Here is a 13,529-nt window from a genome sequence, read left to right on the forward strand (position 1 = left end):
AAAAAAAAAGTATTTTATTATTCTTATTCCCAATATTTCGTTCAAATTTTATGTGATTATTAAACAAAGAAAAGCTTAGATCCTACCGAGGTTATTGTAATTAATTAAAACTAAAATAAAAACTAGTAGATGTCGAAAAAGCTTTTTAGTTAATAAAAATAAAAAGTACACTTTTGAAAAAAAATATATATAAGCTAACTGAAACGATTTTGTGTACTTGAAAAAAAAAACTTAAAATAAAATGAAAAACATATCGTAACCAGCCTGATGAGGCTTTGATGAACATGTTTATTGGGACTTGTGGGTGACCTGCTTTCAGAAAGGTTTTTTTTTTTTAATGTACTAGATATTCTGATTTTTTCCCTAAACATCCTCTCCAGTAGATGCTCTCCATATCCTGGAGGCCTAAAATAAAGACTTAAGCTAATAAAAACTCAATGAAAAGTAAACATTTGTAACCAAAATGAGCAAACACATTTTGGGAGCTATATTAAACTCAACTGAAGTCAAAACTCAATAAAAAAAATAAATAAAAATAATTTAAAAAAAATAATTCTGGTTCCCACTGATCCAGAACAGATATTTTTTCATTTATCATCTTATACTGCACTATAAATATAAATTGTGTTTACTGTAATATGTGCAGTCAGCTATATATGTTTCCCATACCAAGACAGAAGTAGCTGTTGCTCATAATTATATCAAGCTACAGTATAAAGTCTACCTAATGTTAAATTCCACTTTACTCTATTTAAAAAAATCTTTAATATTAGTGGCATGATAGATAACAGTAGAGACACACCATGATCATTATGATGTTTGAGAATAAATATTCAGAGTAATTCATTATGTATTTCATTATTTGCTTCTTAACTTTGTTCTAGGGAAATGAAAAGTTTCATAACTCCTTATCTTGCTCTATGGCATCTACAGAGAGCAAGGTTAGAAGGTTAGAAGTTTACATACACTCATCATGGGTATGAAAGTTATGGTAATTTAGTTTAAAAAAAAACATTTCTTTTTCGAGAGGGGAATGATTGCACAGCTTAGATCTTTAAAAAACAAAGAATTGTGGGCATAAGTTTGAATGTATTTTGGATTTTCGCTAATCCAGTGTGTCAAAAGTATACAGATACGTATTCCTATATAAACATATATATATATATACGGCACACATTCACCCAAATCTTTTTTGACAAGGCAAAGGCCTATTAACTTCTCATCACAGAGAATGATTGGTTACAACTGGTAATTTCTCTTTGCCAGCATAAGGAGGATTCACTGGATTGACCAGTACAGAACAATGGGACACAGCTGGGTGTTCCAAAAGGATCACCAAACAATCCAAAGCACAAATCCAAAGCTGGGTTTGGAATGGATAAAGGAGGCTAGCATTAAGTTTCTGGAACAAATTCTCGACTCTATTGGAAATTTGTGCAGTATGATTAAAATCCAACTTCTTGCCAGGGAATCAAGCAGATTAAAAAAAAATAAAATTCTGCCAAGAAAAGTCAAATGTTCAGCCAGAATTCTTCCAGCAGCTTGCTAATGGCTACCAAAACTGTGTGGTTGAGCTGAAACTTGCTAAACAGAACAATTCGTGTTTTTAAAAGCCATTAAAGATGTTTGTCGTACAATCATTCCACACTGGAAAAACAACAGTTCAAAGAAATAACAAAGAGTCCAAAATCATCATGACTTTCATGACCTTGATGAGTTATCATATTTTTTTAAAGTTGCTATTTTGTTTTCACTTTTGTTTTATTTGGATTTTCTCCTCACAGTTAATGATGTTAATTTGTTGTTGAGGCCTCCCCTCTGCACTGTTATGAGTTGTAATTTTATTTTTTGAACTACAACTGTGGTATATTTAAATGCTAAATGCTACTTTCATATAATTTCCTGAGTACTTTCTCTCAAAGTGCACACAGAGTATATAATTTGCATTATACATAAATAGTGCTCATTTGCTTCAAATTTATTTTAATTGAATGATAAAATAGATCTCAGATTTCACTGTATGATATTGGTGAACTATGATATTGATGTTAAAAGTTGGTTATAAAAATGTATTAATTAATCATGCTAAAGAAAACAAGAATTGGGCTTTGGACTGTGACATTTAGAGTGGGTGTAAAACTAATCTAAGTGGAAGGTTAAACCCTGAAAATGTCATCAGATTTCAATTTTTGCTATCAAATGCACTTATTAAATTATGACAGATTTAAAAATCTTGGGGGGGAAAAACACTTATGTCCCCTAAGTACTTTGAGGACCTATAACTTAAAATTTCTGTAGTATGAAGGTAAAATTTAGCAGGCCTTATTTAAATACATTAAAGATTGCATATTTAGTTTCTTTATTAAATATAAAGAAACAAAACAGGCTGCTGTTAACATCTCTTATCAGTGCATCCATGTTTTAACTGCAGAGTTCACTGTCAGCTATTTCTCCTCCAAACACTGCATTGATTTTCAAGACAAAACAAAACAAAACCCTGGCTATTTAGTTTTAATTGTCAGGTTTAAGGACATTTCCCTTAAGATATAATCAATATTCCAGTTTTTTATCAGTTCCATTCAAAATATTGATTCAGGGGCATTTCATATTTAGAAGTCCAGTGTCCTTTCATTCCTTAGGTGCATTTCCACAATCAATGCATCTTTAAAAATATTATTTGAAGTAGAGAAAATTGTGTAAGCTACATATTATTGGAATATCGATGGGTGTTTAAATACATTTAATTGTTGGGTTTGGCTAACAAGTTTAACAAGTAGCTGGTGATTAGTGCCATGATGCAGTCAATACCATTGTAGAATGAACCGATTTGAACCAGTTTTTAAAAACTGGAAAAAAAAAAAAGAATAAAAATGACAACAAAATATAATAATTTCCCTTTTATGGCAAGTAATTTTCAACTTTAGAAAATAAACGTAAATACAATTTAAAAGTAAGACTGGACATAAGACAACAGGCGACATACAACCGTCTAAATTTTCATAAAGGACATTAAACTTACTAATTGTTTTCTCAGACAAACTAAATGTTACAATTACACACATTCAAGCATCCATTTGTAAACCATTTGGTGTAATTTCATGGGTTAACTGCTGGAAATGTATTTCTAAGGCCTTGTTTGGTTCAACATCAATCCAAGGCAGGTGAGCTGGTTTCAGAAACAATAAAGATTTGTCTGAATAAAATAAGGTTTACACCTGTGCACTTCAGCCAGTTCAAATTCTTCCACAAAAAGGACTGCAGGTTGTGTCACAGCTCATTCTGGACTTGATCCCATATAATGCATCTCTTCAGTATATCAACTGTACACAACAGAAGCTGGAGTTGAAAACTACAACGACTCTCTTTTAAATGCAGTAAAATATCTGACCATAGTTCAACAAGTCATAGGCACATATAGTGTGCCTGTACATGATGCCTTATGAAAATAATATACTGGCTATAGTGTTTCCAATCTAGTATTTCTCTTCTTTTTTTCCACATGTGCGCCAGTGTGTTTCAGTGTGTAGTCTTCTTGGGGGCTTTGCCAAATTTAGCATCCATTCCAAGACCTAAAGTGAGAAAACCAAAGATGTGAATGGAGGGAAGACACAACATCTGAACAGATATTTTATATACATTTAACCTGATGACATGTCTTGATGCATACTCAATCATCCAGGTAAGTAAATTCCAAAAATTTGACTCTGTTCATCTGGATGTAGCGTTTTCAATGGGAGAAACGTTTTGTCACTTGGATTGAAAAGACTGTCCAGATGAACAGAATCAACCTTTTGGAAACCTGACGAAATGGAAATCTAATATATTAAAATACGAAAGTAATATAGTTACTGACCGAGGAATACTAGAATGGTGCCAACCCACTGCATTGTAGTCATTACATTGCCAAACAAAATAACAGAGCCAAGGATGGTGAAGAACTTCCTCGTAGTTGTGACAATGGAACAGGTCAGAGGCCCAAAGTACACAACTGTCATGAAGATGAAGGTCTGAAAAAGGAACATTTGAGCCGGCCAGTCAGGATGTCAGTCATTACTAAGTATCTATTGTAAAACACAACAGGGTGTTTCCTGTTCTTTAATATGGCATTGCTAATAATCAGTACTCGCATTGATCCACCTACCTGGCCTAAAGCACTGGTGACTCCAAACAGAAATATATTGTAAAAGATGCCCGGGTGGCGCTCTGCAAAACTCAGGAATTCCCACACTTCCCCTGTCCACAACACCGCTGAGAACAGAGAGGAACGTAACATCAACAACTTTTCAAAACACAGTTTATTTCTGACTATCCTTGGTAAGAAAACCAGACCGAGTTCACAGTGTGAATGTACAGCACCACCAAGTGGTTCTGTACAGTATTAGCAGTTAGGTGAAATCTTAGTGTGGGGGTGTAATGAATTTGTAGGAGTGGAGGTATAAGAATACCTTTGCATCTTGGGAAATACTAGACATCAAAGTCTTGCTGTGCATGTTGAAACCAGGAGTATATCTGCATTTGCACACATTTGACAACCAATAACTAAAAGCTGTTAAGGTTGCATATTGGAACTGCACTTAACGCTTACAAAAAAAACGCCATAGCTTTATAAAATGTAATTTAGCATAATAAAGTGGTTCAGGAAGGATAGAAAAACACTCCAAGACGGCAGACCCTACCAGTTAGTTAGCTTAAAAGTGATGACAGTCCTCCAGTTCTCATATAATCTTTGACCTTTTGATCTTTATCTCAGAGCCCATTAGTACCTAACCTTAAAAAACCCATCATTAAATTGTGTTTGTTTTATGTGCCTTGCTCTTCAGCATATTGTAGCAATCTGCTAACAGAACTGAGGGCTTTGAGGTGGAGGATTTCTTATCTAAAAAGATAACACTCCGCACTATGCCTTGACTAAATTAATGAGTTTTTGCCTCCTGAGGGAAAAGTGCACACATTTTCTGCTTCTAATGCAGCTGTTATTGGTTCTGTTTGAGGGTTGTTTTTTTTAAACTTCTTGCTACCATCTACTGCATCGCACCCGCTATTCATCCTGGAGCTCATGTCAGAATCCAGAATGAGAATAAAATATACCAAACTCACATTAAAATCACCTTAGGAACACAGCACTACAACGGAGAACACCTTATGGTACTTTTGTAAATGCAAAATCACCATGAGGTGATTTCACTTTGAATTGGTGTTTAAAAAGTTTTGAGTGGAAAAGCACCTGAAGAAAACTACATTAAACATAGGATATTTTGTTCTTATCTTTAATCAAAATTTTTTTGTTAATTATAAACATTATAGCACCATAAGAAATTTTCTGCAAAAGCCTTAAACCGGTACTATGCTCTTAGATAATTATTCATAAAGAAAGCTTTGAAACCATATATTCACCAGTGTTGGCAGTACTGAACCACACCAAGGTGAGTTTGCTCATTAGTGTCTCCTCTCTAGCTGCAGGTGAGCAAATCAGTGTAATGGCCAGATGTATTTTCAGTTGGAATGAGAGCCTGCATGCTCCTGACACATATTCTATTAGATGTGAGACTCACCTAGTCCCAGCACCAGACTGGACCACATGTTGATGTTCAGCATCATGTGGTTCGCACCCGTCTGGAAGCGAGCCCTCATGTGGTCCTGGGCCACACCAGTCAAACCGTCCAATGTCAGAGAGACCAGCTATGATGCAGCAAAACACAACACCGAGACATGAGATGAAAGTAATGGGAAAGTCAAAGCACCCGTGAGGACACGAGGGAGATGCAAGCAGATGGGCAGCATATGAGGACAAATAGGTGAAATGAACAGAATATGTGTTAGCTCACCAGCAGAATCTCTCCAAAGCCAAAAATATGGTCATCACCAACAGCAGAGCTCTTGTTGGGTTTATAGAGAAAAAGAGCAACACCGCTCACAATCAGCAACACACACAGGTATTTAGCCAGTGGATACTTCTTCCTCAGTATTGTCACACCGAGGATCATCACTGCAAGGACACAATAACAGAAATATGAAGCCGATTGATACCAGCCTGGACAGCGTGTCAAAACTTCAGCCCTGAGAGTGAAACATATGGAAGGAAACAGAATTCAAGCGATAACCAAGCTGTGAGGGGTGAGAGTTAACCTTCATGTATAAACAGGACATACTGTAATATGCAAAGCAGGCTCTCAGCTCCACATGCCTAAGAAGAATATTCAAACTAAATGTGTCCCTAATCTGTAAGAAAAGACCTCAGAATCACTCGTGTTTGTTTGGTAGCCTACACTTAAAAAAAAAAAAGTAAATAATTTGACTTTGTATATTTCCTCATACACACCCTGCATACTGTACACTTTCTGAATTAGTCAGTACAGACAGACTGTTGTCTACGGAAACAAAGGTAAGCAGTGACAAAATATTATGTAAATGATATGGTGAAAGAAAGCACTTTAAAAAGCAACACTACAACACTTATTTTTGTTCGATTTACCTGGTATGGGTTTGCAGGATTTCCCCAAAACCTATCAAACAAAAACGCAGTTATAGAATATGCAAGGCTCAAGCACAAATACACATACAATGAAAAAAGAAAAACACATAACCAGTTACTGTTGACCCATTTAAATAGGGCATACTCACCTGGGTGGGATAGTTGACATATTGAAGGGCAGAGTTACTGGACACCATGGCTCCAAGATAAGAGAGCGAGCACAGGCCATAGAGCCAGCTCTTCGTGTGATCTGGCTTGGAGCTCTCAAAAAACTGGATCACTAATTATTAAAAGAGAATTAAAGAAAAAAGTTCACAACATTACATTATTTTAAATATTAGGCAGAGAAGTTAACATACAAGAGATTCGACTGGTGTTGTTCTCAGGTGTTTCCTAGCAGAGTCAGTGGAGTCTTTTAACCACTGTTATTAGTTTTTGTGTGCATTTTGTGCAGCACATACTCACAGATCTTTGCAAAGACACAACTGATGATGCACTGGATGAAGACCAGCGTACGGGCGAATCTGAACTTCTCGTGACCATAATCACCTCGAGTGCTAGAAAACAGAGAGCAACAGCATGTTGAACACAACAGACCCGTCTTGGCAGGAGCATGCAAATAGCTAGGTTAAACATCTGAGTGGTTTCATGTGTCTCCTAGCTGTGAAAAGGGCATTCAGAAAAGGAGAGTGAAAGAGGGGTGTGGTGAGGGTAGCAGTCTGTTAGTGGACCAAAAGTTTTTTCAGCAGCCGTCTTGCTTGAGTACTTGGTGTCAGTTTGCAATTGTTTTTAGTGGGCTAATCTGAAGATAATATGTCCATAGTCATAACAACATGTAATAACATGTAATAAAAGTCAGACATTGGTTTGTAGAAGTGCCGCTTCACCTCACATGGCATTTTCAAGTCATCATTTTGAAACCAGAGAGTATTCCTGTACCCTTTGTTGACAGCATACCATCTGTGTCCTTTCTCAGTATGTGAAAGAGAACACAGGCAGAGCTCTGCTTACTTTACATAAGCCAGACTGCAGATTTTAAAGTTGCATGTATAGGAGAAACAGTATACATGAAACTAAAATGTCTCTTTTGCAAAAACTTATGCCTGAACCAGTAAACCTCTGAGATTTTTAAATATACTCCCCCAAAAAGAAAAACAACGCAAAAACAAAAGTCTGTGTAATGCAGAATTTTGCTTTTAAGATAGACTAAAAATAAAAAAAATTATTCTTCAGAGAAGAATTTTTCCAGATGTCTTATTCTTTTGCATATTTCTCACACACGTTTCATTTCATCAAACAAATTTTAATATTAGTCAGCGGTAACCAGAGAAAACCATGATTTAATTTATTAAGGCAAAAAGAGCCAAACCTGTGTGAAAAAGTAATTGCGCCCATTTATCGTTAAACCACAAGTTAACTCTGATTACCGCAGTTTGAAAGCTGAGCCCAGTTTCACTAGTCACAGTCACACCCAGGCCAAACCCGTTGAATAACGAAATTGCTTAAATAGATCCTGTCTGACAAAAGATCAACTTTTTAGAAAGTTTGAATCCCATCTTATCTGATGTAAAACTAACACATCATAACAGCAGCAGTCAAACATGGTGGTGGTAGTGTTATAACCTGAGGCTGCTTCATGATCAGAACAACTTGCTCTAATTGATGGAACCGCAAATTTTGCTCGACCAGAAAATCCTCATAGAGAATCTCCAGCCATCAGTTTGTGCCCTACAGTTTAAGTTCACTTGGGTTAAACAGGATTACAATAATCTGAAACACACCAGCAAGTCCACCTCAGAGATGCTAAAAGCTGCTAGTCAAAGTCCAGACTTAATTCAGATTGACCTGAAACAGACATTCATTTTCAAAAAACCATTTAATGTGGTCAAACCAATTCTACAAAGAACAGTGAGGAAAGCAATATCTGCCCCACAGTGACATAAAGGAGTCATTGCCAGTTATCACAAATACTTGATTACAGTTCTTGTTACCAAGGTTGGCACAACCGCTTATTAGTTTTAGGGGGTAATTACTTTTGCAGAGCCCGGTAGGTTTTGATAGCCCCCCCCCCCCTTTAATAAATTAAATAACAAGTTAAAAAATGACAGTTTATATTTACATGGGTCATCTTTGTCTAATAGTGAAATTTAAGTGTGACGAATATGTAAAAATAAATCAATCAATCAAAAAGGGGGGATACTGCTGCAGTACTGTATTTAGTTTTACTTAACAGATCTGGAGATCTACAAAGACAGTGCTTCAGGTCATATGCTCATATGATTACGATTATGAGAACTGTGATTTTTTTCTAATGACAAAACTATAACCAAACTCCAACTAAATTTTTAATGTATGCATAGCAATATTAAAGCGGCAGCTTTTTGAAGGGAGTTTTGGTTCACAGCAGCATAACAATGTCTCTAGTTTAGCTTCGTTACTTACATCGTCTCTTGCAATATTCCGTAATAAAAGTAGCACACGAAGACTCCGAAGAAGCAAACGATGAACCGTAACCTCATATTGTCCCACAGCCAGGCGGGCTTCCCAGCTCCCTTTCCCGCTGCCATGCCGTCGTCGACCACCCCGGGAATGTTAACCGACACCACCGCTCCACTTCCCGCTCCTCTCGCTCCGACCTCTCGCTCCACTATAGCCGCTATCACGAGCCCGGAAATGGCGCTCGCGTGTTTACGTTGGCTGTGGATTATGCACCAGCTGGAAGACTTGGTGATATATCGCAGTAAATCTTATTTGCCGGAGCTTTCCAACTCTTGTCTTGAGATTCGAGTATCATGCCATAGTTGGTTGTTCTATATCACCCCAGACAGAAGGGCCTTCTAGCTGTGCAGCTGCTATATTAAAAGCATCCCGTTTTTCACACCCGAGTAACGGTAAGGATGTGCCGCTCGGGTTTTCATTGGGAAATTAAAACCTGCAATTAGCAGGAAAAGTTATCTTCTAAAAGGACCCATTAGGTGTCAGCACCTGAGCCTGTACGCTTATATTAAGTTTAATAAAACTACCCTGAGTCATACAGGCATAATAACGTGTTTAATATACGCCGCTCCAATCCTGCAAACAAAACGCTGCCTCTTCTGTGATCGTTTGGTGTTCGCGTTAACTTTTAATGGTTAGTCGTGACTTGAGGCAGCTATTTAAAAAGCCGAGGTCCTTTCTTGAAAATGTCGCGTGCCCTTTTGTCGTCCTAGGATGTGGATTAAATTCATTGGTCCATGTAAGAACTATGGAGCCGCTTTAAGCCAATCACAAAGCTGATTTGGCAAAGGAGGGAGGGTTTAGATTTAAAAACCCACAGACACACGTGTCAAATGCAGACACGACAACAAACAATAACCACAGGAATTATAATTACCGTAGAAGGCATTTTAACGCCCCCAAAACAATTTTCTTTTATTGTTTTCTACACAGGCAACAGCACAGGTAACATTTTTAACTGCTATCACGTAAAAAGAATACCAAAAAAAAAAAAAAGCTGACAAATTCTTCATTGACGTTTACTCCCCATTTATCCTGTAGGTCATTTATTATGTTGAAGGGAAAAAAAAACACAATTGAATAATAATTCAATCAAAAGGAGGTCAAGCTTTTCACTAACACTGTGGTCTAAACTCCAGGGTTCAAAAAAGGCTCAAACTGACAAACACAACCTGCTCTAATTATTAAAAATAGTTTGGTTATAACAAAGCCCCCTGTAGGCAAATAAAGCTATAAAATGTCTGCTTATAAAACAGCACAAGTCAGAACAGTGAAAACAGAAGCAGTATCATCTGCTTCTTATAAAGACAAAAAAATATGTATCTCCCTTGAAACACGTCTGTAGAAAAGTAGGCCATTGAAAGCTTTAAGCCAAAAATATTTCAAACAGATATATATATATATATATATATAAAAATTCGACAAATATTTTGTTTTTCATCAGTTAACCCTCACAAATTAAGCTGGATGTTTATCTAAAATCAACAATACTCGACTACAATACCCATCAATTTTTTGGATAGTAAGAAGGCAAAACCTGTACCAGTGTGTGTTCTAAGTGCTAGGGTTTTTGACAGTAAATTCTCACGTTTCAAGATGAAAAATAAAAGCATCCCTTCTAGACTGCGGTCTCTAACTAGAACAATTTTAATGCAAAAGAATGATTTAATAAACGCAAGTATTTATAAAGCTTTTCAAGCATTTCCACAACTTAAATCCTGCAGTCTAATCCATGCCTCATACGGTTGAATACTAGGACAGTTTAAGTGCTGATGAGGTAAATATCAGCTGAATCAAAGCTTCCTGCAGGTGGAAAAAAAAAAACATAAAAACAAAACAAAAGATAAAGCGGGCAGAATTTAGGCCACAGTTATTCTAAAGTATGACAGCAACAAATCTTCACAGTCACAAAGGTTATTTTGATCACAGTGATGATGGCGTGTTACAGCAGTGATGCAACACTGTCCATTGTCACGATGCATTAAAAATATATATATATATATCACATCCAGTTTCTGCTTGTCCTGGCAGTGCAATGTGGTTCAGTCCTGAGAGACTCTGCTCAGATATCCACCTACTGCATGCCCAGGTGCCTGGTAGGAGAGGCCTGACCTGAGCAGCCAGTGACGGGAGATACCGACAGGCCACGAAAGAGGAGGTCCATGGAGGGCAAGAGGGGCTTCAAAAGACTGACCGGGCAGAAAGCTGAGCCTCCGTGGGGGGTGAAGTTGACTTTATTGGGGTCAGGGCAGGATGACTGGAGGAGAGTCTCATCCTGATAGGCAGAGCTGTAGATGGAGAGATAGAAGCATGAACCCCCATACTGCAACACAGCACCCACGGCTTTATATGTAGTTACATATTTATAGCACCATAATAACAACTTCTACAACCCTTCAATTCCATTAAATCATTCAGTGAAAAATAACTGTCACACAAGATCAGAAGGTTTCAAGTGTGCACTGATATTCTGACAAGACTAATTTAAGCTGTTTTCTTCAAAAGTGTATAAATTAGCTTATTTTCTAAGGTTGTCATAGTGCATTGAGCCGCATAGTTGATTTAACACACATTGTTAGGCCAGGTGTCCTTCCTGATGTAACCTTCTCATTTATCCAGACTTGGGACTGCTCCAAGGCAGATACTGACTCGTGACCTCCTGAGGCTGGATTTGCGTTTCCTCCGAGTTGTGACCTTTTGCGCATTAGGCAATTTTGCTAATCAACACACTATGGAATCCCACAAATGTGTAGGATAAAATGCTTTTTCATCTGTTTCTGCTGATATAGTGACTGGAGATTTTTCTACAGAATATCAAATAAGGATGCCAATGTTATTGCAATTAATGTGCCACAAATAATAAGTCATCCTAATTCGGTAACACAATCAAGGCTTCATTTTTCCTGTACATTTCATACTTAGTGACAAACAGAATTAACAGATGAAAACGTGGCATATAGGGAACCAATCTAAACTCAGATAGTGTCATAATTTAATAGCAAGTACAGTGTGCAAATAACATCATCTTACTTAAATAATCATAGATTATATATGCATTTATGTCTCTAGATAACTATGTCCTCCTTAACGGGTGGGCCAATCTCAACAAAACTTTGTATAAATATCACCACACATATAGGAATTATTATCATCTATATGTTTTTTTTAAGGAAAAATTTCCTATAAATCCAAGTTCTTTCTATTTGTATATACATTATGTGTATATAATGATTCCCCTGCAAATGCAATGTTACGGCCTCAGTTTGTACTTGTTTCTCGTGTCACGTGGCTTAATGTAAATAAGTTACATTTAAAAACAAATCCTCCTTGGAGACTTCTCAGACTGGAAGAGACTGGAAAAATGGCATAAATTTCATCAAAGTGGTGGACACTTGGTGCTCAACCTGGAAATGTTAAATTCATAAGGGACCACATGTAAATGCATAGCAAGCTGTTACAAAAATACACATAAATAATAAATTTGTATAAAACTTTGGCAACATTATTTGTCATTACTGGCTCCAAGATTACAACGTGTGCCTTTTGTCTTGTGATCTGAACTTGATTTGGAGTGGTAATGACATCCTGTTTTGCTCTGATGGTACTTGTGGGAGGGGTTTAGTTGGGTACAAAAGTAAATTTGTGGTATAGAAAGTAGGAAATAATTGCATGATATGATCTATGCATGATGCTTTGGTGTACTTACACTGCTTCCTCACACACTCGAACTCGCTCACAGCCTTCTGGCGGTTCGCGCTGAAAAGAGTAGGTTTTGTTGGGACGAGGCGAAGAGGAGCAGGCCTGCAGCAGAGGAGGATCCAGTGCAAATGAAGGAAGCGATGCTGATGGAGAGGGACACAAGATCTCATAGTCCACAGGCTCTGCATAAAGAGAGAGAGATTTTCACTAACAATACCAGAATTAAAGCAAACCTCTGTCTGTAGTATTATTATTTTTCAAAAATATATCCATTTATGGTTTAATAAAGCACTGCAAAACAGGAAATGTAAGCCTGTCTAACCTGGCTCTCCCATGGTGCAGGGAGATTGGGATGGGGATAAAAGTGATGGATTCAAAGGACAAGGTGAACCTGAAGGTGTCAGAAGTGACGTATCAAGAATACAAGGGGACTGAGAAGGAGAAAGAAGGGAAGGATCCAGTGGCCCCGGTGAGGGGTCACTCTGAGAGCCACTGCTGCATCTCTGGGCAGGGGCGGGAGCTCTGTGGCCATCTGGGATATCCAAAATCTGTGAAATTTAGAAGCAAATAAATGAAAATTTAGCATAATAACACTGAAGTGAATGTGAATAACGATCCTTTTCTTTTTTTCATGTCAGTATGGACCAAAATCTCTGAGGAATGTTTCCAGCACCTTGTTGAATCTTTGCTATGAATAATTAAAACAGTTCTGAAAGCATAAGGCGGTCCACCCTGGTATTAGCAAGGTGTAACTTTTTTTTTTTTTTTTTTTTTTTTTTTTTTTTTAAATAAATAGGACAGGGGGAATGAATGAGAGAAAGAGGGGGAGAGAGAGAAAGAAAACCAAAGGGGAGAAGAGACG

The 13,529-nt window shown here is 37.2% G+C and overlaps 3 protein-coding genes across 5 annotated transcripts in view; all 3 read right to left on the reverse strand.

Annotated features, from left to right (window-relative positions):
- ndufa4a (NDUFA4 mitochondrial complex associated a) overlaps nt 1-972 on the reverse strand; it is a 2,910-nt gene extending 1,938 nt beyond the window's left edge. Inside the window, exon 1 of the mRNA XM_013909032.1 lies at nt 967-972. Coding sequence (XP_013764486.1) covers nt 967-972 — 6 coding nt within the window. The remainder of the gene's footprint in view (nt 1-966) is intronic.
- Nucleotides 973-2,882: 1,910 nt separating this feature from the next.
- On the reverse strand, nt 2,883-9,583 carry slc35b1 (solute carrier family 35 member B1). Its single transcript, XM_005726209.1, has 9 exons — nt 8,915-9,583; nt 6,938-7,029; nt 6,622-6,752; nt 6,473-6,503; nt 5,826-5,986; nt 5,553-5,679; nt 4,142-4,248; nt 3,854-4,007; nt 2,883-3,569 (listed from the first exon to the last, which is right to left on the reverse strand). Exons 1-9 carry the CDS (start codon nt 9,037-9,039, stop codon nt 3,517-3,519), a joined length of 981 nt encoding a protein of 326 aa, XP_005726266.1. The 5' UTR covers nt 9,040-9,583; the 3' UTR covers nt 2,883-3,516.
- A 260-nt stretch (nt 9,584-9,843) lies between these two features.
- Nucleotides 9,844-13,529, reverse strand: part of fam117aa (family with sequence similarity 117 member Aa) — a 9,350-nt gene continuing 5,664 nt past the window's right edge. For all 3 annotated transcript variants that reach the window (XM_005726210.1, XM_005726211.1, XM_005726212.1), the window contains 3 exons: nt 12,990-13,215; nt 12,675-12,849; nt 9,844-11,256 (listed from right to left, as the gene is read on the reverse strand). In XM_005726210.1, coding sequence (XP_005726267.1) covers nt 11,043-11,256; nt 12,675-12,849; nt 12,990-13,215 — 615 coding nt within the window. In that variant the 3' untranslated portion in view covers nt 9,844-11,042. The remainder of the gene's footprint in view (nt 11,257-12,674; nt 12,850-12,989; nt 13,216-13,529) is intronic.

This window comes from Pundamilia nyererei, unplaced genomic scaffold, assembly GCF_000239375.1.
Source record: "Pundamilia nyererei isolate P.nyererei 1_Seehausen unplaced genomic scaffold, PunNye1.0 scaffold00018, whole genome shotgun sequence".
NCBI lineage: Eukaryota > Metazoa > Chordata > Actinopteri > Cichliformes > Cichlidae > Pundamilia > Pundamilia nyererei.

Coding starts and splice junctions, on each gene's coding strand:
- slc35b1 (XM_005726209.1), bottom strand. CDS start 9,039: ATGGCAGCGGGAAAGGGAGCTGGGAAGCCCGCCTGGCTGTGGGACAAT. Junction 6,753..6,937: donor TTGTGTCTTTGCAAAGATCT/GTGAGTATGTGC, acceptor TTTAATAATTAG/TGATCCAGTTTTTTGAGAGC. Junction 4,008..4,141: donor TCACCAGTGCTTTAGGCCAG/GTAGGTGGATCA, acceptor TTCCTTTTTCAG/ACCTTCATCTTCATGACAGT.